Source organism: Taudactylus pleione, unplaced genomic scaffold (assembly GCF_031769625.1).
Source record: "Taudactylus pleione unplaced genomic scaffold, aTauple2 ptg000019l, whole genome shotgun sequence".
NCBI lineage: Eukaryota > Metazoa > Chordata > Amphibia > Anura > Myobatrachidae > Taudactylus > Taudactylus pleione.
The window spans coordinates 40,321,610-40,348,582 of NW_028284421.1; the positions used below are offsets into that span (position 1 = coordinate 40,321,610).

The 26,973-nt window shown below is 43.9% G+C and overlaps 1 protein-coding gene and 2 non-coding genes across 3 annotated transcripts; all 3 read right to left on the reverse strand.

Annotated features, from left to right (window-relative positions):
* Positions 1-1,827: 1,827 nt before the first annotated feature.
* Positions 1,828-26,764, reverse strand: OPN1SW (opsin 1, short wave sensitive). Its single transcript, XM_088444479.1, has 5 exons — positions 26,416-26,764; positions 22,258-22,426; positions 18,660-18,825; positions 8,900-9,139; positions 1,828-2,150 (listed from the first exon to the last, which is right to left on the reverse strand). The coding sequence occupies exons 1-5, from the start codon at positions 26,762-26,764 to the stop codon at positions 2,022-2,024; spliced, it is 1,053 nt and encodes a 350-aa protein (XP_088300605.1). The 3' UTR covers positions 1,828-2,021.
* Positions 14,419-14,490, reverse strand: TRNAP-AGG (transfer RNA proline (anticodon AGG)). The gene has a single exon. It is a non-coding gene; the product is annotated as a tRNA-Pro (tRNA).
* On the reverse strand, positions 21,907-21,980 carry TRNAT-AGU (transfer RNA threonine (anticodon AGU)). Its single transcript has one exon. It is a non-coding gene; the product is annotated as a tRNA-Thr (tRNA).
* Positions 26,765-26,973: the final 209 nt, after the last annotated feature.

Genomic DNA, 26,973 nt, shown 5'->3' on the forward strand with positions numbered 1-26,973 from the left:
GTTGGCTTCATAACTTTATCCTCTATGAGAACTTTATTCTCTTTGTAGCTACACCTAGGGCGGGATGCATGACGCATCGCACTCTGGATGAGATGCTTCCCGCTGGTCTTCACATGCATGCCGGCGTTGCTAACGCCAGTATGCATGACGATCACCGTAAAGGACCGCTCTCTCAGTATGAGTGACACTTTGCGATGGAGGAACTTCCAGGTCTATAGCCTAGAAGCTCCTCTGGCGTCCTTCTGCGGATGCGCAGAAGGATGCGCGCACCGCGGGGGGTGCTGGGAAGGATCCGATTGGAGCAGCACTCTGCAAAAAGAAGATGACGTTACCCACCGCAATCAAGTCCCAGAGTGCATTGCATTCCGGGGCTCGGTGCATATGAGAAATGCGGTCCAACTTGCATTTTCGGGATTTGACCGCATTTCTCAGGTTGCTGCATCTTGCCACCAGACCCCCCACCCTGGTTTTGCCCAAGTATAGAAGACAATACTGCCAGTCTTCATCCTGCCAGTCTCTCCCCCCAAGCTTTCAATCCTTAAAATGTTCCTTCAAGGGCAGGTAGTCTGGTCACTGTCTGTGAAATTGCTAATTCATATGGCGCAACTTTGTATGGCGATGTATCAAAGCTTGGAGAGGGATAAAGTGGATGGAGATAAAGTACCAACCAACCCACTCCTAACTCATTTTCTTTCAAATAAGGCCTGTAATATGTCAGAGGCTAATTGATTGGTACTTGATCTCTCTTCAAGCTTTAATACATTTTATTTTATTGTTATAACAACCAAACAGCTTGTAATTGTCATTCCATAGATTGTGCTAGAGAGATGACAGAAGCTGATTGATTGCTTTGGGTAACTACTCCCCTTTATCTCTCTACAAGGTTTGATACATCTCCCCCTTAAGCAGAAAAGAAAAAAAAAATAGCAATTGATTGTGCTCCATAAAGTCATGTGGCCTTGCTGGATCCGCCAAAATCTTAGATGCCTGCAACAAACAATCACTTAGAGGGGCTGATTCTGACTTAAAAACTGCTGCGACCGCTTTAGCTTCTTTTGCCGTAGGCGCATCTGTGACATTATGCTAATACTAGTATCAGCCCTTCCCCTGGTGTACAAGCGTGTGACTGACTGTACAAGGACTGAGATGCCCACTTTGAGGGCCTATAGTGCTGTAATACCACTTGGTGCATCCAGTTACCTGCCAGAAATCCAATCACACCTCTGTACCTACATACCATGGGACCTATGCTTTCTATAAGTTTTTAGGGATTTTTGCGCACGCACCTTAGTAAAAATAAATATATCTCAACTCTGTGAACTTCAGCATTGCATGCAATTAGAATCAGGCCCTGATCGTAACCATTCACGTGGATCAAACAGGCAGCGCAGCTGTCATTGTCCCTGTCCTGTGCCTTCCTCCTCATTAAACGACAAAACAGTTTATTTTATGTTTGATATTAAGTTGTCAAATGGCAGGAGAACTGTACATTAATGCTCATTTTTCCTTATTACATTGAATTTCTAGGTTGCCATCATTTATGATGGGAAAGTTCCTAAACTTCTCCTACACCTGCTATCCAGCTCTGGCCACTACTGCACCACACTCTGCTCTGTTGCTGAGCCCTATCTGACATATTACTGACTATAATGTGCTATTTGAGGTAAAGAACTGCTGTGATTGTTCTAGGATTGCAGTTCTGTTGGATTTAGAGTTATGGATACATTGTGCTTCCACATAAATGACAATGGGATATTTTAATCTAAATTGGAAGCACTACTGTTAAAGTACACTTGCAATGTGATTTTGTATATCATTTTACTTTGGTCATTTAAAACATTTGTAACAAAAAAAAAAAAAAATAATTTTACATGTAATGATGATAATTCCCTATTATGACACTATTTTATTGGATAAAATGAAAATGCATTTCAGAGTCATTTATTTAATTTCAGTGCCACTTAAAACTTGACCAGATGTGATGATGCAGCATGGACGCATCCTTCAGTTTCTGCTGGACATTAGCTGGAGGAAGGGCTGACCTGGCTGTGGGATACTGTAGAGACCTCAGTTTTTTGACTGGAAGAGGAAGTTGAAGAATCATCCGTAATAGGTCTCCCACATACTGTCTCCAAAATGCATCCACGGAACTAAGAAACATAATTTTAATAATAAGACATGCTAAATTACATTTTACATTTAAATTTGAAACATTTTTGGATCCAAAAGAAGTAAGTCACTTCAAGGCTTGAAGTATTTTCCCGAGGATCACATTAAATAGGTACATCATGTACCCATGTTATGTGATCCTGATGAAAAGGCTTTAAGCCTTGATACAACGATCACTATATGATTTTATATATATATATATATATATATATATATATCATACATTTTTTGATGGAAATATACACACATTACACACCCTCAGTCCTAGTCACTGACCTCGGCTGCGGAGCCACTCTCTATACTCCTCTACCTACAAGTTAGGAGCTGAGATCAATATCTTCCTGCTTTCGGAGCGGGAAGCACGCCGTATCAAAGTCAACGTAGGCTTTCATATACGCATAAACATGTTCCTGGACCCAGGGCTGTAGAGAACCTGGCTAGGCCTGGGTAATGGCAAGGCGATGTGGCCTAATGTAAAGAGGTTTGGCCACTCATTACAAAAAAGACAAGAAAAAAAAAAGTATCTGCAGCGTTGCCAGGGGCAGATCCAGGTGGAAGGAGGGGGTGTGATCAGTGTCACTCATCCCCCTCCTATCAGGTTACATACATGATTAACGCAATACAAGAAATGTTAAATATAGTTTGGACAAGAAGGGGTGTCCAGCAGTTCTTTTAATTCTATCTGAAACCAGTTACTTTACCACTCCAACATACAGAATAGCTCGGGCCAGTTGGCGATGCTAAAGTCAGTTGCACCTAGGGTTAAATTTATTAAAGGATGACTTTGTGTTTTCCTGCAATTTTCCATCTGATTTGCAAATCGGGTGGATAATTGTAGGAAAAAACCTTACTTTATACGGCAATAGAACATTGGACCAAATATCATTGTTTTTCCTGTTTGAAGAATAGAAATCCTGGTTTTACTAAGCGACGGGTTTAGCACCTGCACCAAAGCTTACGGCAAACCCGTCCAAATAATAGAGCTGCCTCTGGCATGTGAGCTGGTGTGAGGCACTGCACATATAACTATAATCTGTGCAAGCTTTGTTTTATTAAAATTGAAAAGTTGTAAAATTAAAACGCGTGGAGTTCCCCCAAAATCAATAAACAGCCTGGGCCTCTGAGACTAGGCCGGTATTGGAAAATAGATGGAAAATATGGTGTGGGGTTCCTCTATTTTTCAATAACCAGCACTAGGCTGAGCCAGCCAAGGCCACTGTCACTATAGCAGGGACACAGTTGGTGTGATGTCCCCATGATATGACGGCAACCAGCCCCAAACTGGTCAGTTCAGGACTGGAATCCCTAGGGATGTGGGGAATCCAGAAAAAAAAGGCGTGGCTTCCTGGAGGCTCGCAGATGTGCTGTAGATTTTGGCATAGTGCCAGAGTCTACTTGCATCTGCACCATGGAGAGATGAAGCTTGTGCCCCTCCTCTATTAATTTGACTCTGTGTATTGATGTACTAATATCCATCCATCCATCCATCCATCCAGGATGTATGTGGTATATGACATTGTTTAACTAAAAATCATAGAAACTCTGCATTTATACATTATTAACTCTCAAAGCTCTACTCTTTGTAAACAGGGAATGTTAGTCAGTTTAGCAAATGTTGCAAGAATTGACACTAACTGCGCCAAAGTCTTTCCCATCTGGTCAGTCCTACTCTATCAGTCCCACTTTATCACTCAGAATTGTAAAAATGGAAATTGCTGTTACAGAAAATTTGGCTGAGATTAGCAGCATTGCGAAGCAGGGGGCGTGGCCATGAATCAGCGCAAATTGCATCATCAGCTAGTTGTCCGGGTGGCTGGGAGCGCCGCCTGATTTTCGGGAGCCTCCCGCGCGTTCTGGGAGAGTAGGCTAGTATGCATAATATTGCTAAACCTCTAATATTAAGATGGGAGAGATTGGCTCCATGATGCTCATTCAATGTCTTGTAAGTCTGTGTTTATTCACTTTATTTAATGTGTTCCACCCATGTCCCAAAAACAGGTCTTACGCCTAGTAGTATGGCCAATACATTGTAGTCCACAGTTGCACTCGATAGCATAAATCAGCTATGACAATTTATAAAACAATCTATTGTAAATTCATCTACAGATGTTTTGGATGTAAATTTCATACACCTATTTTCAAATTAAACCAAAAGTGATTTATCTACTTCGTTCTATTACATCTAAAGCAGGGCGGGCAAACTACTGCCCACGGGCCAAACACAGACCAGCCCCTGCTAAAATCCGTCTCTCCCCCAGTATCAGCGAATGTGATGGAGTCATGGCAATGGTGCAGTCTCCGAGCTGCTGCCAAACAGAGGCAAGACACAGGCTAGAGAAGGTCGACAGGAGAAAGTTTTCATTGAGGTAAGTAACGGGGCCTCTGGGTTGGCATATAGACATAACGGGGGCTCTGGGCTGGCATATAAAGATTCAAGAGAGACTCCAAGCTGGCATATAAGGGCATGAGGGGGTCACTGGACTGGCATATTATGCAATTAAATGCTGGGTACACACCTGGCTGACTTAACCGCTTACCCATGAAGCCAATACACACTTACGAATCTGTTGCTCGCTGTGTCTGAACTGACATAAATTTGCTCACCCAGTTGAGATGTCAGTGTCGGTCATCCCCTTCAGCAAGTGTATAAACAATCAGCGGGTCGTCAGCACACAAAGCCAGACTTTCCCATATATCTGCTCTGGCCTCCCTGACTCCCACCTCTCTCCACTCCAATCTGCCCTCAATGCTGCTGCTCTGCTCATCTTCCTCTACAAACGTTCTACATCTGCCTCCCCTCTCCTACAAGCCCTCCACTGATTCTGCTTCTCCTTTAGAACTCAACTGAAGGTACTTACACTCACAAAGCCCTCACCCATTTTCCTCCCATTTACATCTCTGATCTCATCTCCCTTCACACTCCTGTCCGCCCTCTTCGCACAACAAATGCACGCTGTCTCTCCTGCCAACTGATTACTTCCTCCCACTGCCAGTGCTGCTCCCTACCTCTGGAACTCTTTCCCTATCCCCATCAGACTCTCCACCTCTCTACAAATCTTCAAACGATCTCTCAAGACCCACTACTTCATCAAAGCATTCCATCTATCATCCTAACCCACTGCTACATGCTTCTTCCTCCCTCGTTACCCCATCTGTGCCACGCCTGTTTGTATGCCCTTTCCCATTAGAATGTAAGCTCTCACAAGCAGGGCCGTCTATCCTCTTGTGCACAAACATCATATCGCATAGTGTGTACCCAGAAAAAGTCACAACTTCATTGTTCTTATTAAAGTAGCATCTCATCACAGTGAGCAAAAGCATTAAAAATACTTTTCTTGCAAGATATTTGTATTAGCTTTACTGTTGCTAAGAAAAAATATTTTATTACCAAAGAAACTTATTTAATTGCGGGAAGGCAAATTTAAAGTCTTTTTCTTAAAATAACACTCCAAGAAAAATGTTTGGACTCCCCTGATCTAAAGCCACCCAATGATCTCAAGCCACCCAATGGTTTTTCTGGGCCCATAACATACTGGAAACTTCCATTTATTGTAATGTATTAATAGACTTATTTAAGAAAAGCTAGTAACTAATTTAGTTATCAGAGAATTAGCCCTTTGGAATATTACTGCAGATTTCTATGATACAATTGATTGCTATATATTATCTCATTTTAGTACAAAGCACTTTTTATTTGCAACTTTTCTAATTTGACTATGAATTGAATATTGACACAAATGCAAATGGTTTGTCTAATCTTAGGGCCTGATTCAGAGAGGGACAGATATGCAGAGCTCACACAAGCGGCTGTGCAAATCCGTCAATCTCTGATGCAAATGCAGAATGAGGTGTCAACACATCTCCTTGCTGCATTTGCAATCCCAGCACTGCGACTGGCGTCGCAGGTTGAGATCACCCTCGCCCGAAGCCTGGCCGGTGCCTGGCAACGCAAGAGGCCAGAAATCTGTGCCACCCGGCACAGACCCTGGCCTCGCCCTGAATTCTCCAGTGGGGTGACTCTCTCTTTCTCGCCATTTGCATGTGGAAGTGGGAGGCATATTTGAGCAAGGAGGAACTGTCCAAAGTAGAAAACCATTTTAACAAAGCTGGTTTGCCTAACAATTTAATACAGTGGTGACGGAATCAGTATGTAATACTGCTTGCCAACAGCGGAAGCCCGGCAGGGGTGAAGATCCCGACAGCTGATTTTGGTAAGTACCCCTTACCCTACCCCCTCCCCTAACCCTCCCTTAGGGGTGTCTATCCCTAAGCCTAAGCCCCCTCCCCTTCCCTGCAGCCTAAACCTAAGTCTCCCGGGAGGGTGCCTAACCCTAACCTCTCTCCCGGGGGTGCCTAACCCTAACCCCCCCTTCTCCTAGGCTAAACCTAACCCTCCCCCTCCACAGCTGTCCGCACCCAGTTTACCTTCTGCCGGGCATCGGGCCCCCGGCATAGGTCTAATGACAGGCATCAGGATTTTGATGCCTGTCATTAGTACCTTGCCGGGACTTGACAGTCGGGAAGCCGGCGGTCGGCATTTCGACCGTCGGCTTCCTGACTGCATTCTATAGTGACATATCCACAATAAATAGCAGTTTATCTTTTCACCTTAGATGGTATTTAATTTTTAATGTCTCCTCCCTTTTCAGTGTGTCTCTTAAACTATATGTGCTTCTTTGTGGACTTTGCATTATTATTTATTAGCAAAATGTACTTATAAAATGTGTATGTGAATCACAGATGCTGAGAGAATGGAGCAGTTGTAGGAATAGGACAATTGACTGTGATAAAAGTCAGAACAGAGATTTGAGCAAGAGGGAAGATTTATTTTCTGGTATACACAGAGGTGAGTAATGCAGGCCATTAATCAGTCGGCAGAATCCCTGATTCCCCGATGCCATTAATTATCGTTGATTTCTCAAGAGATCGGCAAAATACAACATGCGAATCGAGATTGTCCAAAATGTTGGATTTTGCTAATCACCAGACCCAGTCAGTGGCTGAACTGGGAATTGGCCCAATAGATACCTGATGTATGGACAACATAAGTCAATGGTTAGTGGTGTGAGAGCAGTCTCTGTGGTGCGTGATGGGTGAAAGCCAGAAGTAAATATGGGCCTGATTCAGAGCCGGACGCTATTTGAGCTCGCTCGTTCAGAAAAAGTGGTCGGCTATTTAAATTGAGCGCTCGCTCTTTGCGGTCTATTGACGCCTCTATGTGTGAGCGAGCGAACGAAACATGCGCTCGCTATTTTGTAAAGACGCCCCCTGGCCGCTCGCATCCTACGTCATCTAAGCTATTTATTAGATTAATCGAGTACATCGAAAGGTGTCTGACCTGCTCGCAGTGCTTGTGGTTGGATTTTCCTACCGCAATCATGTGAACAGTTCAGGCTAAGAGACAACCAAGTGACGTGGCCGATAATGCTGCTTTGTTAATTATGCACACCCTTAAAACGCCCGTTTTGACCGTTTGGCACGCCTGCGTTCGGATCACCACTCCCCGTTTTCAAGCACATTCCCCTGTTACCACCCACAAACGCCTCATCCTGTCACTCAAATTAGCAGGCACTCACTGACTGGTTGGCGCATGCGCATTACGACCCATACGCATGCGCAGATGTGCGAACATCGCTCGGAGCGAACGAGCGGCTCTGAATCAGGCCCAGTGTCCATTAAGTAAGTAGTGGGTAGAAAGAGAGTCAATCTATTGTAGACATGAAGCTTAATTCATTTTGATGCAAATAGCAATATAGAATTGTAACTGGAGGGATCATGTGAAGGTCTCTTTCTTAGAATTGAGATTATTATTTCAGATTTGAACGCAGAAAGAAAAGTTCCTGAACAAAGAAAGAGATGGAATATTTCAGTTAAGACTGGGACTATAGAAATAGAATGATTAATGCATGTGCCATGGGGTTGGTTGCAAGTGTTTTGAACTCTGATAATGAGGAGTGATGCAACTTTAAAGATGTGGGTGCATGGTAAGGAAGGGTTTGGGGTGTTTAGTTCAGTGCAATGCCCCTTCAGACTGCGATTCTTTTTTTATTTTTTCTCTTAACATTTAGTGATATCTTGGTCATTACTTCCTACTACTGTAAGAAGAGGTGAAGTTGGATTTAGCAGGATATTGATTGTGGAAAAGAGACGATATGGGCCTCAGGGTTTGCAAAGATGTGTCTGCACAGTGTGCTTATTAGTCCTGTGCATACATGACCAGCCCCAAAACCATGTCATATGCTAATGTCAGATGGGAGCAGATTCCTGGAAACTGGAGAAATCTTATCTAATACCCCTTTCAGACAGAAAAACAAATTACCTGGTCAAACATTTCAACCCGGTAATTTGCTGATCAACACGGGTCCTTTTTCTGTCTGAAAAGGTCAACCCATGTCAAAAATACCGGGACTTTGACCCAGGAATTTACCAAGGTTGGAACTGGGAATTTCGACCCAGGTTGACCTTTTCAAACAGATGAAATAGCCGTGTTAATCAGCAAATTATCGGATAAAAAAAGTTTGACCTGGTAATTTGCTCTTCTGCGCTCAAATGCCGGGTAAAAGCTGGGTTTTTTAAATTTTTCTGTCTGAAATGTGAAATTTGTCTGAAATTTGTAATTACCACTTGGGTCTAATGGAGTAAAACAAATAAAAGGTCACATATGCTACACACTTTGCATACTACTCATGCTAGTACTATAACACATTGCCAAATAATGTCCACCAATTACCTGCTTGTTCATGAAGGAGTATATGATGGGATTGTAGACACAGGCGCTCTTGGAAAAAAAAGCAGGGATGGTAACCAGACGCAGGTCCAGTCCATGGTTTCGGTTAGTTATCATATACATCGCCATAGCTGCATAGGGGACATAACACAGACAGAAGGAACCAACCATGACTATTACCATTCGGGACACTTCCCGTTCTGCCTTCTGTGTGCTGGCAGATTCTTTTTGCTGTGCAGCTACCTATAGGAAATAAGGAATAACAAGTCAGCCCACATTGTAAAGACAAAAAACAAAACAAATTGAACATGGCTGCAAATGTTTCTGTTTATTGCATCCAGACAGATTACAAATATTTCAGTCCATTGAAATACAATTAGGGGAGGACAGAGGTTTCCACACTTTTACAAATCACATTCCTAGATGTTTTTTTCACAGCACCCTTGGGCCAAACATTTCCTATTGAGCTAATCAGCAAAAATGATTAAACTAAGAAAATTGTGACAGATGCACATACAGGATGGTGACAGATACACATACAGGATGGTGACAGATACACATACAGGATGGTGACACATACAGGATGGTGACAGATGCACATACAGGATGGTGACAGATGCACATACAGGATGGTGACAGATGCACATACAGGATGGTGACAGATGCACATACAGGATGGTGACAGATACACATACAGGATGGTGACAGGTGCACATACAGGATGGTGACAGATGCACATACAGGATGGTGACAGATACACATACAGGATGGTGACAGATGCACATACAGGATGGTGACAGATGCACATACAGGATGGTGACAGATGCACATACAGGATGGTGACAGATGCACATACAGGATGGTGACACATACAGGATGGTGACAGATGCACATACAGGATGGTGACAGATACACATACAGGATGGTGACAGGTGCACATACAGGATGGTGACAGATGCACATACAGGATGGTGACAGATGCACATACAGGATGGTGACAGGTGCACATACAGGATGGTGACAGGTGCACATACAGGATGGTGACAGATACACATACAGGATGGTGACACATACAGGATGGTGACAGATGCACATACAGGATGGTGACAGATACACATACAGGATGGTGACAGATACACATACAGGATGGTGACACATACAGGATGGTGACAGATGCACATACAGGATGGTGACAGATGCACATACAGGATGGTGACAGATACACATACAGGATGGTGACACATACAGGATGGTGACAGATGCACATACAGGATGGTGACAGATACACATACAGGATGGTGACAGATACACATACAGGATGGTGACACATACAGGATGGTGACAGATGCACATACAGGATGGTGACAGATGCACATACAGGATGGTGACAGATGCACATACAGGATGGTGACAGATACACATACAGGATGGTGACAGGTGCACATACAGGATGGTGACAGATGCACATACAGGATGGTGACAGATGCACATACAGGATGGTGACAGATACACATACAGGATGGTGACAGATACACATACAGGATGGTGACACATACAGGATGGTGACAGATGCACATACAGGATGGTGACAGATACACATACAGGATGGTGACACATACAGGATGGTGACAGATGCACATACAGGATGGTGACAGATGCACATACAGGATGGTGACAGATACACATACAGGATGGTGACAGATACACATACAGGATGGTGACACATACAGGATGGTGACAGATGCACATACAGGATGGTGACAGATACACATACAGGATGGTGACAGGTGCACATACAGGATGGTGACAGATGCACATACAGGATGGTGACAGATACACATACAGGATGGTGACAGATGCACATACAGGATGGTGACAGATGCACATACAGGATGGTGACAGATACACATACAGGATGGTGACAGATGCACATACAGGATGGTGACAGGTGCACATACAGGATGGTGACAGGTGCACAGACAGGATGGTGACAGATGCACATACAGGATGGTGACAGATGCACATACAGGATGGTGACAGATACACATACAGGATGGTAACATATACACATACAGGATGGTGACAGATACACATACAGGATGGTGACACATACAGGATGGTGACAGATGCACATACAGGATGGTGACAGGTGCACATACAGGATGGTGACAGATACACATACAGGATGGTGACAGATACACATACAGGATGGTGACACATACAGGATGGTGACAGATGCACATACAGGATGGTGACAGATACACATACAGGATGGTGACAGGTGCACATACAGGATGGTGACAGATGCACATACAGGATGGTGACAGATGCACATACAGGATGGTGACAGATACACATACAGGATGGTGACAGGTGCACATACAGGATGGTGACAGATGCACATACAGGATGGTGACAGATGCACATACAGGATGGTGACAGGTGCACATACAGGATGGTGACAGGTGCACATACAGGATGGTGACAGATACACATACAGGATGGTGACAGATGCACATACAGGATGGTGACAGATGCACATACAGGATGGTGACAGATGCACATACAGGATGGTGACAGGTGCACATACAGGATGGTGACAGGTGCACATACAGGATGGTGACAGGTGCACATACAGGATGGTGACAGGTGCACATACAGGATGGTGACAGGTGCACATACAGGATGGTGACAGATGCACATACAGGATGGTGACAGATACACATACAGGATGGTGACAGATAGGGGGAGCAGAGACATAGACAGATGATGGGACAAACATGGGGGAGGAATGAAATCAGGGGTGGGCAGGGGAGGAGCGCAAACACTACCTACATTGGGGTCTGCAGCTATGGTGTATAGGAATCTCCGTGGAGAAGTAGATTGGAGAGGAAGTACAGCAGGGATGGGGAACCTCAGGCTCGGGGGCTGTATAAGGCCCCCCGGTATCATTTGGTCTGGCCCCCGGAGCTTTTTTCTGCTAGCCTCATCTGGATAGCAGGGTACCTAGAATGGAACCCTGCGACCAGAATCTATGCAGCAGTGCCACTGGAGCGTCCTTAGGATGCTTCAGACGGTCACACCGCTGCCCTTGGAGGATGCTCCTGGCATTGCTGTAATCACTGGTGATTGTGGCCCTGTTCCCGTGTGACATCACACTGAGGGGGTGTGGCCTGCACCGGACCCGCAAATAATGTTATATATCAAAATGGCCCTCGGCAGAAAAAAGGTTCTCCACCCCTGAAGTACAGGAAGGGTGGGAGAGTCCATTTGCCAGGTGCCCGCTGAGATTTTGTTACCAGCAGGCACCCAGCTCCCTCCCCGCATCTCCAGCAGCAGCCGGAGGCTGGAGCTCACTCCTGAACTCTGGCTTCCGGCTCCCGCAGTGTGCAGTGCACTATGGGTGAGACGTCATGACGTCTCTCCCATGGTCCAGAGGAGCAGCCAGGCGGACCGGAAACAGCGGACACAGGAGCGGGGCTTAAGGTAAGTATTGTTTTTTTTGTAAACGGCTTCACTATAGGTGGCATAAATTCTGGGGCACTACTACTGGGGGCAATACTCAGGGGGCATTACTTCCACAGGGGGCATTACTACAGGGGCACCACTCCTGAGGGCACTGCATAAGGGGCACCACTACTGGGGGCACTGCATAAGGGGCACTACCACTACTGTGGTCACTGCATAAGGGGCACTACTACTAGGGTCACTGAATATGGGACACTACCACTGCGGGCACTGCATAAGAAGCACTACCTCTACTGGGGGCACTGCATAAGGGGCACCACTACCAGCAGCACTGCATAAGGGGCACTACCACTACTGGGGCACTGCATAAGGGGTGCTACCACTGTGGGCATTGCATAAGGGGCACTACCACTACTGGGGTCACTGAATAAGGGGCACCACTACTGGGATCACTGAATAATGGGCACTACCACTACTGGGTGCACTGCATAAGTGGCACAACCACTACTGTGGGCACTGCATAAGGGGCACCCCTACTGGGGGCACTGAATAAGGGGTACCACTACTGGGGGCACTGCATAAGGGACGCCACTCCTGGGGGCACTGCATAAGGTGCATTACCACTACTGTGGGTTCTGCATAAGGGGCACCACTACAATGGGCATTGCATAAGGGGCACTACTGCTGTGGGCATTATGTGTAAGGGGCACTACTGCTGTGGGCATTGTATAAGGGGCACTACTACTGTGGGCATTATGTGTGTTAGGGGCACTACTACTGTGGGAATTGTGTATAAGGGGCACAAATTTGGGCATTGTGTAAAAGGAGCACTGCTGTGTGTCATACATGAATAAGGGACACTACTATGTGGAGTAATGTGAAACGGGTGATTTAAGATTGTGCTACTATGTGGTGTAATTTGAATTGGGAATACTATTGTGTGACCATGCCCCTTTCTTTTGAGAACACGACCCTTTTTTCCGGTGCACGCTGTCCCTTTTTAAATAAGCGCCGAGGGGGCCACTTCTCTAGGACCACTTTAAGCACTGCCTAGGAGTCACTTTATTAATTAGCGGCGCTAACTACAAATCTGTATTGCCGCTTAACGTGGGCATACAGATTTTGATATCACCACAATATTCCAATCTGGAGCTCCTTGCAGAGCATTGTTGCAAATCTGGCACCTCTGTGAGGGAATTTCCTTCTTTGCTGGCAACTTAGTGCTACCATATGGGTTCATGGTGAAATACGCATAGGCATGTGCACAGTGTATTGATGAAGTAAAACCATTCCTGCTTTAAGGGTTCTCATCACTGGGTATAGGGTAATACCATCTCAAGCAAAGCTTTTCTCCTCGTAGAGATCTATGGAGATGCAGGTAATAGGTTGTACATAGGTGAGCAGCAGAGAAGCCTTTTGCGCATTTGAAAAAAGTTGAGAAAAGCCTTTTCTTCAGCGAGAACACAGCAATGTAATTATGTATTAAGACAAAGAGCCATCAACCTTTCATAAACCCTAAGGGGGAAAATCACTTTAAAGCAAAGCGCTGTAAAAAGACGGTCAGAACGCTTGCACCTCCCGCCACCAACATTGCATATTTACGCACGTAGAGGTGCATGGGGGGTTACAATTTCCCCCCTGAGGTGTGCAGGAAAACATGCAATATTAGGATATCATAATTGAATTGCCCCCAAATTTTATTGATCTAAATGAGGTGGGACTATAGTAAGTTGATGAAAGACACAGTGGCGTCAAAGTGGGCGTGATCTCATGCCCGTGAGACCACGCCCCCTGATTGTACCATTTTGGGGGCATGACCGCGTGTCACTTCCCCATTCTCATCACGCTGGGGGCTAGCTCAGGGAGCTGCTAGGCAGCCCCAAATCTCTCCGAACACAGAGGGCTGCATCGCTGCTCAGGGGCACCATCCGAGGGAATGACACCAAAATAGCTGGTACCACCCTAGTGACGCCAGAGAAAAAACAATGGACTCCACATATATGGATCAATGTCACTTTGCAGTACGGAAACAAAATAATAGAGAAAAAAAAGGAGGGCTCGTCCGGGATTTGAACCCGGGACCTCTCGCACCCTAAGCGAGAATCATACCCCTAGACCAACGAGCCAGATGTTTCCTAAAGGCTCTGAAATAAAAATATACAGCTGCCACATCAGCACTTTTATTATTGCATGTTTTCTTTTTCCCTTTTTTTTTTGTAATACAGGAAAATATATTTAACAGATACTACAACATGACCTATTACCAGGGGCATATTTATAATGGGTGCAGGTTGTACAGTGCACACACGGGCCCCTGGGTCCTGGGAACCCGCACCGCACACCTTGCACACATACTATTTGTTTTCATACTTACTTCTCCAATGTCTTATGGAATAGCGCTACAGAAAACACATGGAAAATGGCCGCTGCCGCCATATTCCCGGCGTTTTGTGCATGCACAGTAGGAAATCACTGGGAAAATAGCTGCCGCTCCACTCTGAAAGTTCATTTATACGTCTATTAGAGATTATTAAAAAAAAAAAAAGAAAATAGTATTTTTTTTATGACCACACTCATAGTTGTATTATTCATTCATTAATATTTAGTAATTCACATACTTTTCCATAAGCACGTACTATTTGCACTGATATTATCAATATTTAATATTTTTTATTTCTTAGCCCTATTTATTGTATTAGGACACCGTATATATTTATTTATTTATTATTGCCTAAAATATACTAATATATCATATTATTTACATCTGAGCACTGCTGTTGCTATATACCAAGTTCACTCCAAAATTACATTTCCTGTTGACTTTGTAGCCTGCTATAGCCATTTTGCAGTATCGGCATCAGAATGGATTACATGCAAATGCAAGGTCATGCTGTTTTTGCTGTTGCTATTGTGACAATTTTGCACGACATGAGCAGCTAAAGGACAATTAGGAAAAGGTGCTGCTAGACCAAGGAAGGGTTACTAAATAGAGATTCCTTGTATATCGATATCGTTATCATTCAAATTGTTCTTTTAAATCGCTACATGTGTACGCACCATTATATGCATGTGCAGTTTGCAGATTATCACTCAACTTCGAAAACATTGTTGTAGCGTACAACTCTGAATCAGGCCCTATGTCGACATTCATAAAATAGACACCATAATGTCAACAGTAATTATTTTGACATGGTTAAAATATTGACATCTTGAAAATGCTGGCATGGACATAATGTCAACATATGGAATGACAACATAGTGAAAGTGTTGACATTAGGACAGGGGCGTATTAAGGGGTCTATTTACTAATCGGTGTTAGAAGACAAAGTGAAATGAGATAAGGTACCAGCCAATCAGCTCCTAACTGCCATGTCACAGGCTGTGTTTGAAAAATGACAGTTGGGAGCTGATTGGCTGGCACCTTAACTCATTTCACTTTGTCTCCTAACACTGCTTAGTAAATAGACCCCTAAGAGAGGAGGGGGCTCGTGTGCAGTCTCCGTCCAGTGCCCCCTCATCTGCTCGGCGTCCGACAATGCTCTGAGCTGGGCAGTAGACTCTGGGCAATAGTAGACTCTAGCGCCAGAGTCTACTGCACATCAACATGTCACAGGGGAAATGGTGCGGCAGCCATTTTCCTGGCAATTTCACTACTGCGCAAGCACAAAACGCAGGGTAAATGGCCACGCGCCATTTGGACGGTGATTTGTACAGCGTTGCTACCGCCGATGTGGGACTCCGAAGAGGTACGTGTTGAATAAATTGGTTCAGAGTGTGCGGTGTGGGTCCCCTTGCACCCATTATAGATATGCCCCTGCATTAGGGATTTTGGTTAGGCTAGGGTTAGGGATACATAAAAAATTAATTGTCAACATTATGACCATGTTGACATTTCATTTCTGACTGCTGAACATGTTGACATGTTGTATGTTGATATTAGCACTATACCAACATTCTCATGTTGACATAATGAATGTTGACATGGTCATTATCGACATAATATACCGAACCCACCTGTGCCACCTGCCAGTCACGCACAGGACAGGCCGCCCCAGAGGTAGGTGTCTCCTCCCCCTGGACTGCCAGTCCGAGCTGCCATAAACAGAGAGCGGCTTCCAGTGGAAGCCGCTACTCTGCCTTTCGGGCAGCCCCACAGGACTTCTCGGGGCTGCTACCAATGCAGCCCTGAGAAGCTGGTGTAAGTGTTATGTGCAGCGCCTGACATTCATTGTGCAGGCGCCGAGACTAGAAGTAGTGACAGCCGCCCTCAGGTAAGAGGGCAGGAACCGCTGCTGAAAACGACTAATGTTGTCTACAAAGAAATCTTATAAGACCTTGGTTAAAAAAAACACTGTTGTTGTAAATTCAAAATTGCTCCCGTGCGAAGCCGGGATGGGGCACTAATGTATATATAAAAAGCACATAATGCAAACACAAGGCTCAGCAGTTCCATCACTTTCCTTCCAACATAATGTAATGCTGCTTTTGTGCAGGGACGTGCAGTCAGGGTAGGCAGGGGAGACAGGTTAAGAATGCAAGGCCTCCACTGTCATATTCCTGAGATTTGATATAAAAATTATTACAATAATACAAAGAAGATATTTATAACTTATAAACATCTTTTTTGTTTATTGTAATAATTTTTATAGTTAACACTCACCAGCTTTGCGGAGCTCCCTGGGACTGCAGGGAGACGAGTGATGAGGCAACAACTGCTCAGCCTCGCTTCTGTATAGTCAGACACTGTTTGCAGAGCTGGGGGCGGGGACACACCATGGGCAGTAAGCTGCACAGAAATATAGCTAATAGAGGCATGCCTCTGACTATGGGGGACATGCCTTGAGCACTGATGGACACCTTGGATGTGTCATGTGACCAAGAAGTGCACTGCAGTGTTTAGAGATCGGAGCTCAGCAACAAGAGAAGACACAGGGCCTGATTCATTAAGGATCGCAACTGCAACAGCGCTCGCAGATGGCAGATTGTTGCGTACTGTGCATGCATTGCAATGCGCATGCATGAAAACACCACTGCGATCACGGAGACCACGCAGAGCCATCGCAGAGTGAATGACAGGCAGCGAGCGTTTGGGGGTGGTGACAAGTGGGGGAGGTCAGAGAAATGCAAGCGTGCCTGACTGTTTGAACGCCGTGGCATGGGAGTGCATAAATTAGCCATTGCGATTGCATACGCAGCTTGAGTGCTCACTGCATGCAACAAAGTTAGCCATTTCTAAATAAGGTCAGAGCTGCTGTATTTCTGCATGAGGGAGCGATGGTACTCGATGTTACCGATGTTTGTGAAGGTTTGCAAACTATTACGGATGTGAGATAGCAGTAGTGGGAGGCAGTGGGCGGCTCTATGCTGGCAGTGCGACAGCATTGCGATTGCAATCATTAGCATATTTTGCGCAGCAGGCCTGTGTGCGATTACGGAGCTGCGATCGCAATGGCCATCCGTGAGGAATCAGGCCCACAGTGCTGCAGGTAGGAGAATCAAATGGACACTGAAGCTTAGTTTAGCGAGGGGAGAGTTACAGTGAGTAGGTGGTGAGACAGGCTCCCAGCACTCAGACTCGTCTCCATGTGTGCCTTCCCAGCCATTGACCTCACAGCACATCACTGCTTTTGAGCCAGTTTGCTTATTTCATGACAACAGGGTAAATGAAATGAGTGGTAGCTCCCACTCACACTGTGAAATACACAGCAGAATCTCTGTGCAGCCTGATGCCCCAACTCCATTAATAATCGTTTCTGTGTCTTAAGCTGGGTATACACCTTCAGGTCAGATAAATGCTCTGACCCGACAAAGCGATTATCTGATTAGTCTGCAACGTGTACATACTTATTTTTACTGTGTGCTTTCTTCAATGGGATGTCACGGATCGGAATTTTTAAGTAGAACATAAAATCCTGAGCTCCCGACCAGACCGTTGCAGGCGCAATTGAAGCCATTTATCAGAGAACACTCCTGTAGCGCTCCTGCATACACGCCATAGAATTATCAGGCTGATCATATAAATTTCGGCTGATCTGTCCAATTTTTGTACAACCAGCTAACTTTAGTGTTTATGTTTATTTTGTTTTTGGTTTTTTTTATTATATAAAACCTGTACCACTCCATTATACAGATATGGTTATGTTCTTATGATGTATTTCACTGGACAGAATAAAAAGACATTACTTAAAAAGAATATCTGTGCAGAATAACTTAGATCCATATGCTTATGAATATACAGGAAACTCATATAGACAGTATAGGTTATCTGTAATATACTATCCAGTGCGGCACTCACCGCCCGCAGGGCCCCCAGTAGCTGGGCATATGAGAAGCAGATCAGGCTCAAGGGGATAATAAAGCAGAAGATGAATATGAACCAGGTATAATATTCACTGCGATACTTTGTGCCAACAGTGTACCAGTCCGGACCACAGGAGCACTGTAAGCCTTCTGGCATATACCTGAGTGAGAGAGAGAACACAATGATAACTAAAATGGTCACCAGATAATTACCTGATGGAGAAAGTAAGAAGAAAAGAGTAGATATAATCATTTTAAGGAAAAGCAGAAAATATAAAACATTTATATTCCCATAACATTAGTCATTTCATTTAGTTAAGCTCACTATAATTTCGTTTCCTAGCTCACCTCTGGGATAGATGGATTATTCAGCCCTATATAAATACTAAGGGGTATATTTACTAAAGTGCGGGTTTTTAGAAGTGGAGATGTTGCTCATAGCAGCCAATCAGATTTTAGCTATTATCTCCTAGAAGGTGTTAGATACATTTAGATTAGGGATGTGCAGGCTCGGATAGGTTCGAGTTTGCACGTGGAGTTCGGATTTTTCCCTCCAAAAAAACGGAACTCAGAACGAGGCAAAACGTCATCTTACATGGACGAACATCATCATTCCTGGTCTTTTGTCCAGGAATGATGATGTTCGTCCATGTAAGATGACGTTTTGCCTCGTTCTGAGTTCCGTTTTTTTGGAGGGAAAAATCCGAACTCCACGTGCAAACTCGAACCTATCCGAGCCTGCACATCCCTAATTTAGATACATGTTAAGTAGAATCTGATTGGTTGCTAGGGGCAACATCTCCACTTCTAAAAACCTGCACTGTAGTAAATATACTCCTAAGTGTCCATTAACAACACAGGCTGTATTTCAGAGTTTTATCCCCACACATTCGTGCTGTGGATCCAGGATGGGTTTGCTGGTGCTTTGTTAGAAAACTAATAGAACGACCCCCACAAACACTTCTGAAATAGGTTTGCTATAATATCTATTTAATCAGGGACACATATGAATTACACAGGTTCTGTGGCTGACTTAAAACCAGGTGAAATGGAGACTTGAAGTCAGCCAGGCACAGAATCTGGGTAATTCATAGGTGTCCCTAATTAAAGGGATATTACAGCAAACATATTCTGAACCCCAAGTAAGTCTGTTATGTGTGACAAGTAACACTACATACTGTAAATGAGTTATGATAAATATTTACTCCCTTATGCATTAGCCAGAACATTACCATCATAGGAAAACGCAGGGGGGGGTTCTGTCTGCCTGGAAACCCCCCTCCCCAGCCCACACCATGACCACAGTAGAAATAGTAATATAATGGAATTTTACTAGCGCTGCATGTTGTTTTCAGTATCATAAATGAAATAAATAGCACCACCTGTGGATATTTTAACATATATCAGCCAGTAATAAATAACCTGTGCACCAATTAGGGGATTTGGAAAACATGCACTGTTAGGGATGCTCTGCTATAAAGCCCTTATTTACATATATGTCCAAGGCAGTGCTAGGCTCTTCTGCTGCTCCCACAGACTCCCGGACTTGCTCCCATGCCCTGGAATGGTGCCCACGTCTAAAATAAAAACATTCAGCTCAGGCAGGATGGCCCTACTGCCACATTTAATGGCTTACTGTGATCTCTGGTCCTATAAATGCTGGAATTATGACACATAATACACTTTGTATGGCGCATATTAAAGCTTCATGGACTGGCCACACTCACTCTAAAATCAGGCACTCGGAAACCCCCCTCTAGAAATCCTGCGTTTGCCACCGACCATGCCACATTGCCCCTAGACTTTACTTGCCTATTCATACTATCATTCTGCTGAACAATAAGACTGTTTTAAATTTGAAAGTCCACAAGTCACATCATGTGTGATCCAAACATATGCTGTATGCGGCTGCCAATCCCAATCAACATTTCATGGATGGAGAATCCGGTTGGATGATTGCTGCATTTATTTATGAATATAGTCATTGTTATAAAGGACTGTCAGTGTCCCATAGATATTCACTCTGTAGCCCAAGTACTGAAAGGTTGACTGTCAAATTTGTGTGTGATCAAACCATATACAAATTTGGCCTCTTGGTTAACATGGACTTTTTATTGTAGTGTTAAAGCAAATATCAATTAAATGTCATGTATTGGACTGAACCCCATACTATTTATGAAAAGCACTACAACAATTAACCTTAAACACCTTTCGCAAAATTTGACTGCTATTGTTTTGTATTTGCCAGGCGTATGCAGTCATATTGTTGACAATTACAATGTCGACATTCAGAATGTCGACACTGTAATGACAAATTGTTTCTAAATTAAGAAGAAAGTCCAAGAGCAGATCATTTTGTACCTAATGGAACAGGTCATGTTGGTGGGTCTGCAAACGGCCTCTCTGGCAGAGAGGTTTCTAGAGAGGAAGAGGCCCATGTGCAGTGCTCTTCTCTTAGTCCGGCGGCCGGCAGCGCACTGAGCGAGCGCAGCTCTGCCAGTGCCACACTGATAGACTCTGGGCACTAGAGTGTGCCCCGAGTCTATTGCGCATGCGCAGGTCACCGGGAAAATGGCCGCATCGGCCATTTTCGATGTACTGCGCATGCACAAAACGACGGGAAAACGGCCATGGCGGCCATTTTCCAGACGTTTTACAGCGCTGACACAGGCGCCGACATGGGACTCTGGAGAGGTAAGTATAATATGGGTGCAATGTGTGCGGTAAGGGCCCCCTCTGGACCCAGGGGCCTGTGTGCACTGCTCACCCTGCACCCATTATAAATACGCCCCTGGGCGGCGGATCGGTCCGATCCATCATCTAAATGTGTACCCAGCATAACAAAGGAATAAAAAAGGGAATTAAATGGTCAATTTTCCTAGGCATAGTGCAGGTAGTAGCTAATGTTTTGAACGCTGAATTGCAGAAAGCGAGTGCTATGTTATTATTTAGCATATAAAGATATGCAGTGCTGTACAGACGAATAACAGTGTAAACATAGTAACAAACTAACATGCTTATGGGCTTACATATCCTTAGGAGCTATTTTAAAGAGCAGAACAAGGAGCAGGGTCCTGGAAGAAAAGAAGAGGTAGGAGCTCAGTGGCCGAAGAAAAGCGTTCATTGTGTAAATCAGTAATTACTACAGCAGTAGAACCCATAATAGTAGTGTACATATTAAACGCCACAGTTTCAAAGCGTATGCCTTTCTCTGTAAAAGGATGGCAGAAAAAAAAAAAGTTAGGCACTGCTGAGATTCGAACTCAGGATCTCCTGTTTACTAGACAGGCGCTTTAACCAACTAAGCCACAGCGCCCCACGGAAAATAAAACCTTCCAATCCTGCTTCCATCATGCAATGCCTGAACAAGTGACTCGTAGCTAGCAGCAGTGTGAACTTTTCTTAGGAACTGTATGACAGGGTTTATGAAAACCTTATAAATACGAATATCGGTAGTCAGGAAACCTGGCAGGACTAAATTGCAGATCTCATTACTGTAATAAGAGGAAGTAGAGGACACTTTCACAGACTCATTAACATCTAACAAAATTAAAACCTTATTCTAAAATAATGAGTATAAAAGAAGCAATTACCTGCTCCAGCCAAAGAAGGGGGGCATAGACACCCCCAAACCAATGATCCATGTGCACAATACAACAGCCAATGCGTGTTTAGAGCTGAAGCAAAAGTTCCCCATCGGTTTGCAGATAACAATGTATCTTTCAAAGGCCAGGAATGCCAGGGACCAGCCGGTGACCAGACCTGTGGAAGAAAGGAGCAGGTCTTCTCTAGGAACATATAGCACTAAGCAGGAAGGGGAAGGGGGGTTGCCACTAGTTATGGCAGTCCGAACATTGGGGGCTTTTCAGGAAGTGTAAAACCACACAGGTACCAGTACTGATACAAAGGAATCACATTTTATATATTAATGGCAAAATAGATGAGTGAAAACTACTGTCTGATGTGTTGTGACAGATTATTGTGTTTATCGACTTTTTCACCTATGTTACTTGTTACTAAGGGGCCAATTTATCAAACCCTCTTTTAATTAAATCATGTGGAAACAGTACTTCCTATATGATCCATTAAGGGAGCTTGGGCCTGCCACTGTGTGCCTATGGAGGCATTTCCACAGGAGAGGGATCTTGCCATTCTAATGACACTAGGGGTGAATTTACTAAAGTGAGAGTTTTTAGAAGTGAGTTTTAAAAGTAATGTTGCACATAGTAACCAATCAGATTCTACTTAACATTTAACTAGCACCTTCTAGTAGACAGTAGCTAGAATCTGATTGGTTGCTATGGGCAACATCACTTTTAAAACTGACTTCTAAAAACTCTCACTTTAGTAAATTTACCCCTAGTACTGCACCTGCACAGTGTCCAGGAAAAAGAGCTTTGATCCAAAGCCCCCCAAAAAACGCAACAGGTAGCGATAATGAAAGTTAATTTTTGGGTCTGGATCACATTTCTTTATAAATAGTGCTTTGAGTGGCATATTTATTCATTGCCGGGTTCTAGACCCAATATAATTTCTTATCACTGCTTATTGCAGCAATAAAAAATGATGTATTGACAGGAATTACCATTAAACTCATGCAGGGCCAGGGGATCAGATAGGAGCACGTCCCTGCGATGTGTAAAAGTAAAGTGATCACTAATGCTGGCCATACACTAGCGCGATTTCGTGTTGATTGCACGATTTTAGACACCTCTTACGATGCATTGTGTGCAAATCATGCAGTATTTAGGTACGAATACGATCCGATGCGCGCTCCCTCCGCTCTTCTATCGTATCTTATGATCAGACGTGCAGCCCATATTATCCGTCGTAATCGTATGCAGATTGTGCAGTGTATTTGCGCATTCGATGCATCGTACATCCAACAGGCGTCAATTTAGTGACATTTTTCTGTACATGCCCCAGCTCAATTTTTCAGCGGCATTGTGAGTGGAGAGGAGCAGCAGACACAGCATAGCGATTCTGGGCCGATTGTACAGCATTTTGGTATGTATATTAGCTGCCCATCAATGCCCACTGGCCACCAAAGTTTGCCCAGCAATGCCCACTGGCCACCAATATTTTTTAAATGCATAGTGTTTTTTTTGGGGGGCCCTGCAGACACTGATCACCAAAGTTTGCAACAACACACTGTCCTCCATAGTTTGCCCAGCAATGCCCACTGCCCACCAATGTTTGGCCAGCAATGCCCACTGGCCACCAATGTTTTTCTAAATGCATAGAGTAGGCATGTAGGGGCATGTAGGATCGACTGTCCCTCTCCAGCAGCCAATCCTTGGTCCAGCAGGACCTCATCCTCCTCCTATGCTGGGCCCTCTCCTCACTCAGCTTGACCACAGCATAGGACAGCAGAGCTCTATACCGGCAGGGATCCATCACCACAAAAAGCAGGATAGAGCGCAGGATAAAGCACTTTGTAAAGCCAGGCAATATAAAGCAATGCACAGTAGCTAGCAATGTGGAGCGTCCAGCAGGGTAAAAACCAAGTCTCACTCACTCTCTAGTCACAGAGCAAACAAGTGCGCAGAGCTAAAATGGCTGCCGTTTTTTATACCCCCAGTGAAGTCCAGCCCTCTATTTAAATTAAAGCCAAATCTATAAGATGATCGCATGTTTTTAGTGAGGCACACGATCGATCGTATCACGACCCGTCGTGTAGGGGCGAATGATCGTACGTGAGATCGTATGTACATCGTGTGTCAAAAAAGCACTAAATAGTGTGGCCGGGATAGCCAGGGAGCTGCCGGGAGTTCGAGGGAAATCGTATGCTGAAATGCATCTTATGCTGGTCGTACTAGTGTATGGCCAGCATAATACAACCACTTTGCTATCTGCTTCCAGCCATGCGCAGTGTCCCTCTCCTGCTGAACTCTACAGAATGTAGTTTATAGGCTACAATTTCTGACACCATCTGAGGAATGCTTTGCTTTCTGCAGCTTGGTAAATTCGGCATTTAAGCAGCTTTTGCGTTTGAAAACGGGAATGAGATCTGCTGCTGTCACAACCTAGATACATTCAACTGATACCTGAAATTTATGAATATTACCCTAAAACGAGTGTTTTGTGGGCATCTGCCCAAACCCTTTTCCTGTCCTCTGCCCATTATCCCTGCTATGGCTTCTTATTAACCTGTCTGCACTGAGCCACTCTGAGTGTGTACCATCCTGTGCAGCTCCAGTAGAATAAACATAATATAAAATCGAATCATCATAATTTAATCAAATTAAACAATGAGGGGTCTATTTACTAAGCAGTGTTAGGAGAAGTGAAAAGTGATAAGGTGCCAGCCAATCAGCTCCCAACTGTCATTTTTCAAACACAGCCTGTGAGATGGCAGTTAGGAGCTGATTGGCTGGCACCTTATCACTTTTCACTCTTCACTTTTCACTTCTCCTAACACTGCTTAGTAAATAGACCCCTGAATCTTGTACCCGCTCTGTTTTATATTATTGACTGGCACACGTTAACCCGCCATAGTTTTGCCTCTGATGTGCAATACTAGCTAATAAACATATATTCAGCCATTACGAACAGCAAATGTCTATGGATCTCTTCACAAGATATATTCGATTTTTGGGATTGTAATTATTGCAGTTGTGATCTCATGAGGATATTCACAAGACACACACTTCTTGAGAAGCCTGAGGACAAGGTTAGAAGAACCAGTGTTTACCTTAAATTAAAGAAGAGATCACTATTCATGAATTTTTCTTCATTTAAATTGTCATACAAAATATTGGTATCAGAACATCAGAAGTATATAGTTATCAGAAGAATAGGAGTTTAAAATTCTACCAAGCTGGTGTTGCGTAATTCTTCCATGGTATGTGCTTCATCGTCCTACCTTGGTTCAACATACTGTATATACGTAACACCATATAATATGCTGCCTAGTTGGCCCTAACTTTCAGAGGGCATTCCCAGGTTAAAAAAATGTGTGATTGGAAATATTTGCCCATGAAAGTGTACAAGTGTTTCACGAGTTCACTGTACAATTGCTACTGTTATGTACACTGGATGTATTTATAAATGTATCTTGTTATTCATTTAAAGTTAATATGTGTATTATAAGCTGTTAAACGTGCCATGGCACACGCAGTTCTGTCTAGATGGACTTTGTACACACAATGCTCATCACTACCTTGGACTAAGGGGTCTATTTACTAAGCAGTGTTAGGAGACAGAGTGAAAAGTGATAAGAAAGTGATAAGGTGCCAGCCAATCAGCTTCCAACTATCATCTCACAGGCTGTGTTTGAAAAATGACTGTTGGGAGCTGATTGGCTGGCACCTTATCACTTTCTTATCACTTTTCACTCTGTCTCCTAACACTGCTTAGTAAATACACCCCCTAAATCATAATTTCTAATTTTATGTACTAGAGAATAATAGTAGAGAGAATATTATTCATCATATGGAATTAAATATTTTGTATTGTATAATTTATCAAAATGTAAAACAAAATTGGGACATTTGCAGGCAGAAACATTTCCAGATCCAAATAGTTATATTGTGGGACCAATCCTGCCACTGAGGTATAGAGAAGGAAATGCAACATTTCCTAACTAATTCATTTGCGAGTGGTAATAGTATTGGTGAATATGGAATATAAAAGTAGTTGGGGCCTATTAGTTTTATGAAAACACCAAGTTGGAAACACATTCTTGCCAATATCTTTGTTTATGCTTAGAATGTAAGTCCAGGGGGAATTAGTGTCATTTTTGCTCTTACCTGAGAGTGTGCCCATGAAGCCCTCTAGAGCGCAAAACTTCTTCCCAAAGACAAAATACCCATGGCAGCTGGAAACAAAAACAACAAAAATGGAAAATAGGCAAATGAGGAACCCAGCCGCCGAGATGTTCACTAGGATGTAGTTGAGGGGCTGCCTGAGTTTCTTGTATTTTACTGTTACCACCAATACAATAGCATTTAGGGGTGTGCCAATGATAAACACCACACCCATAAAAATTGCCTGAAGGTTGAATGCCCATTTTGGTGCAATATGATACTGAGGGCCATCCCAGGGGCTAACATCAGACACATTCTTGAAAAGGTAAAAGTCGTCGTCGTCTCCCAACATCCCACCCTTTCTATGTAAAAAGAACCTTCTATACCTGGATTACATTTGCCACCATTATATAGGGCCTTTTCTAACTACAATCCTTTTAAGTTCTCATCAGGATCAGCCAATAATCCTATTCATCCACAAGGATTTATGGATGTTGTGTTCTTAACAAGATGTAGTAGAACAATTTAATGACTACTGGAAGGGCAGATTAGGACAGGGAG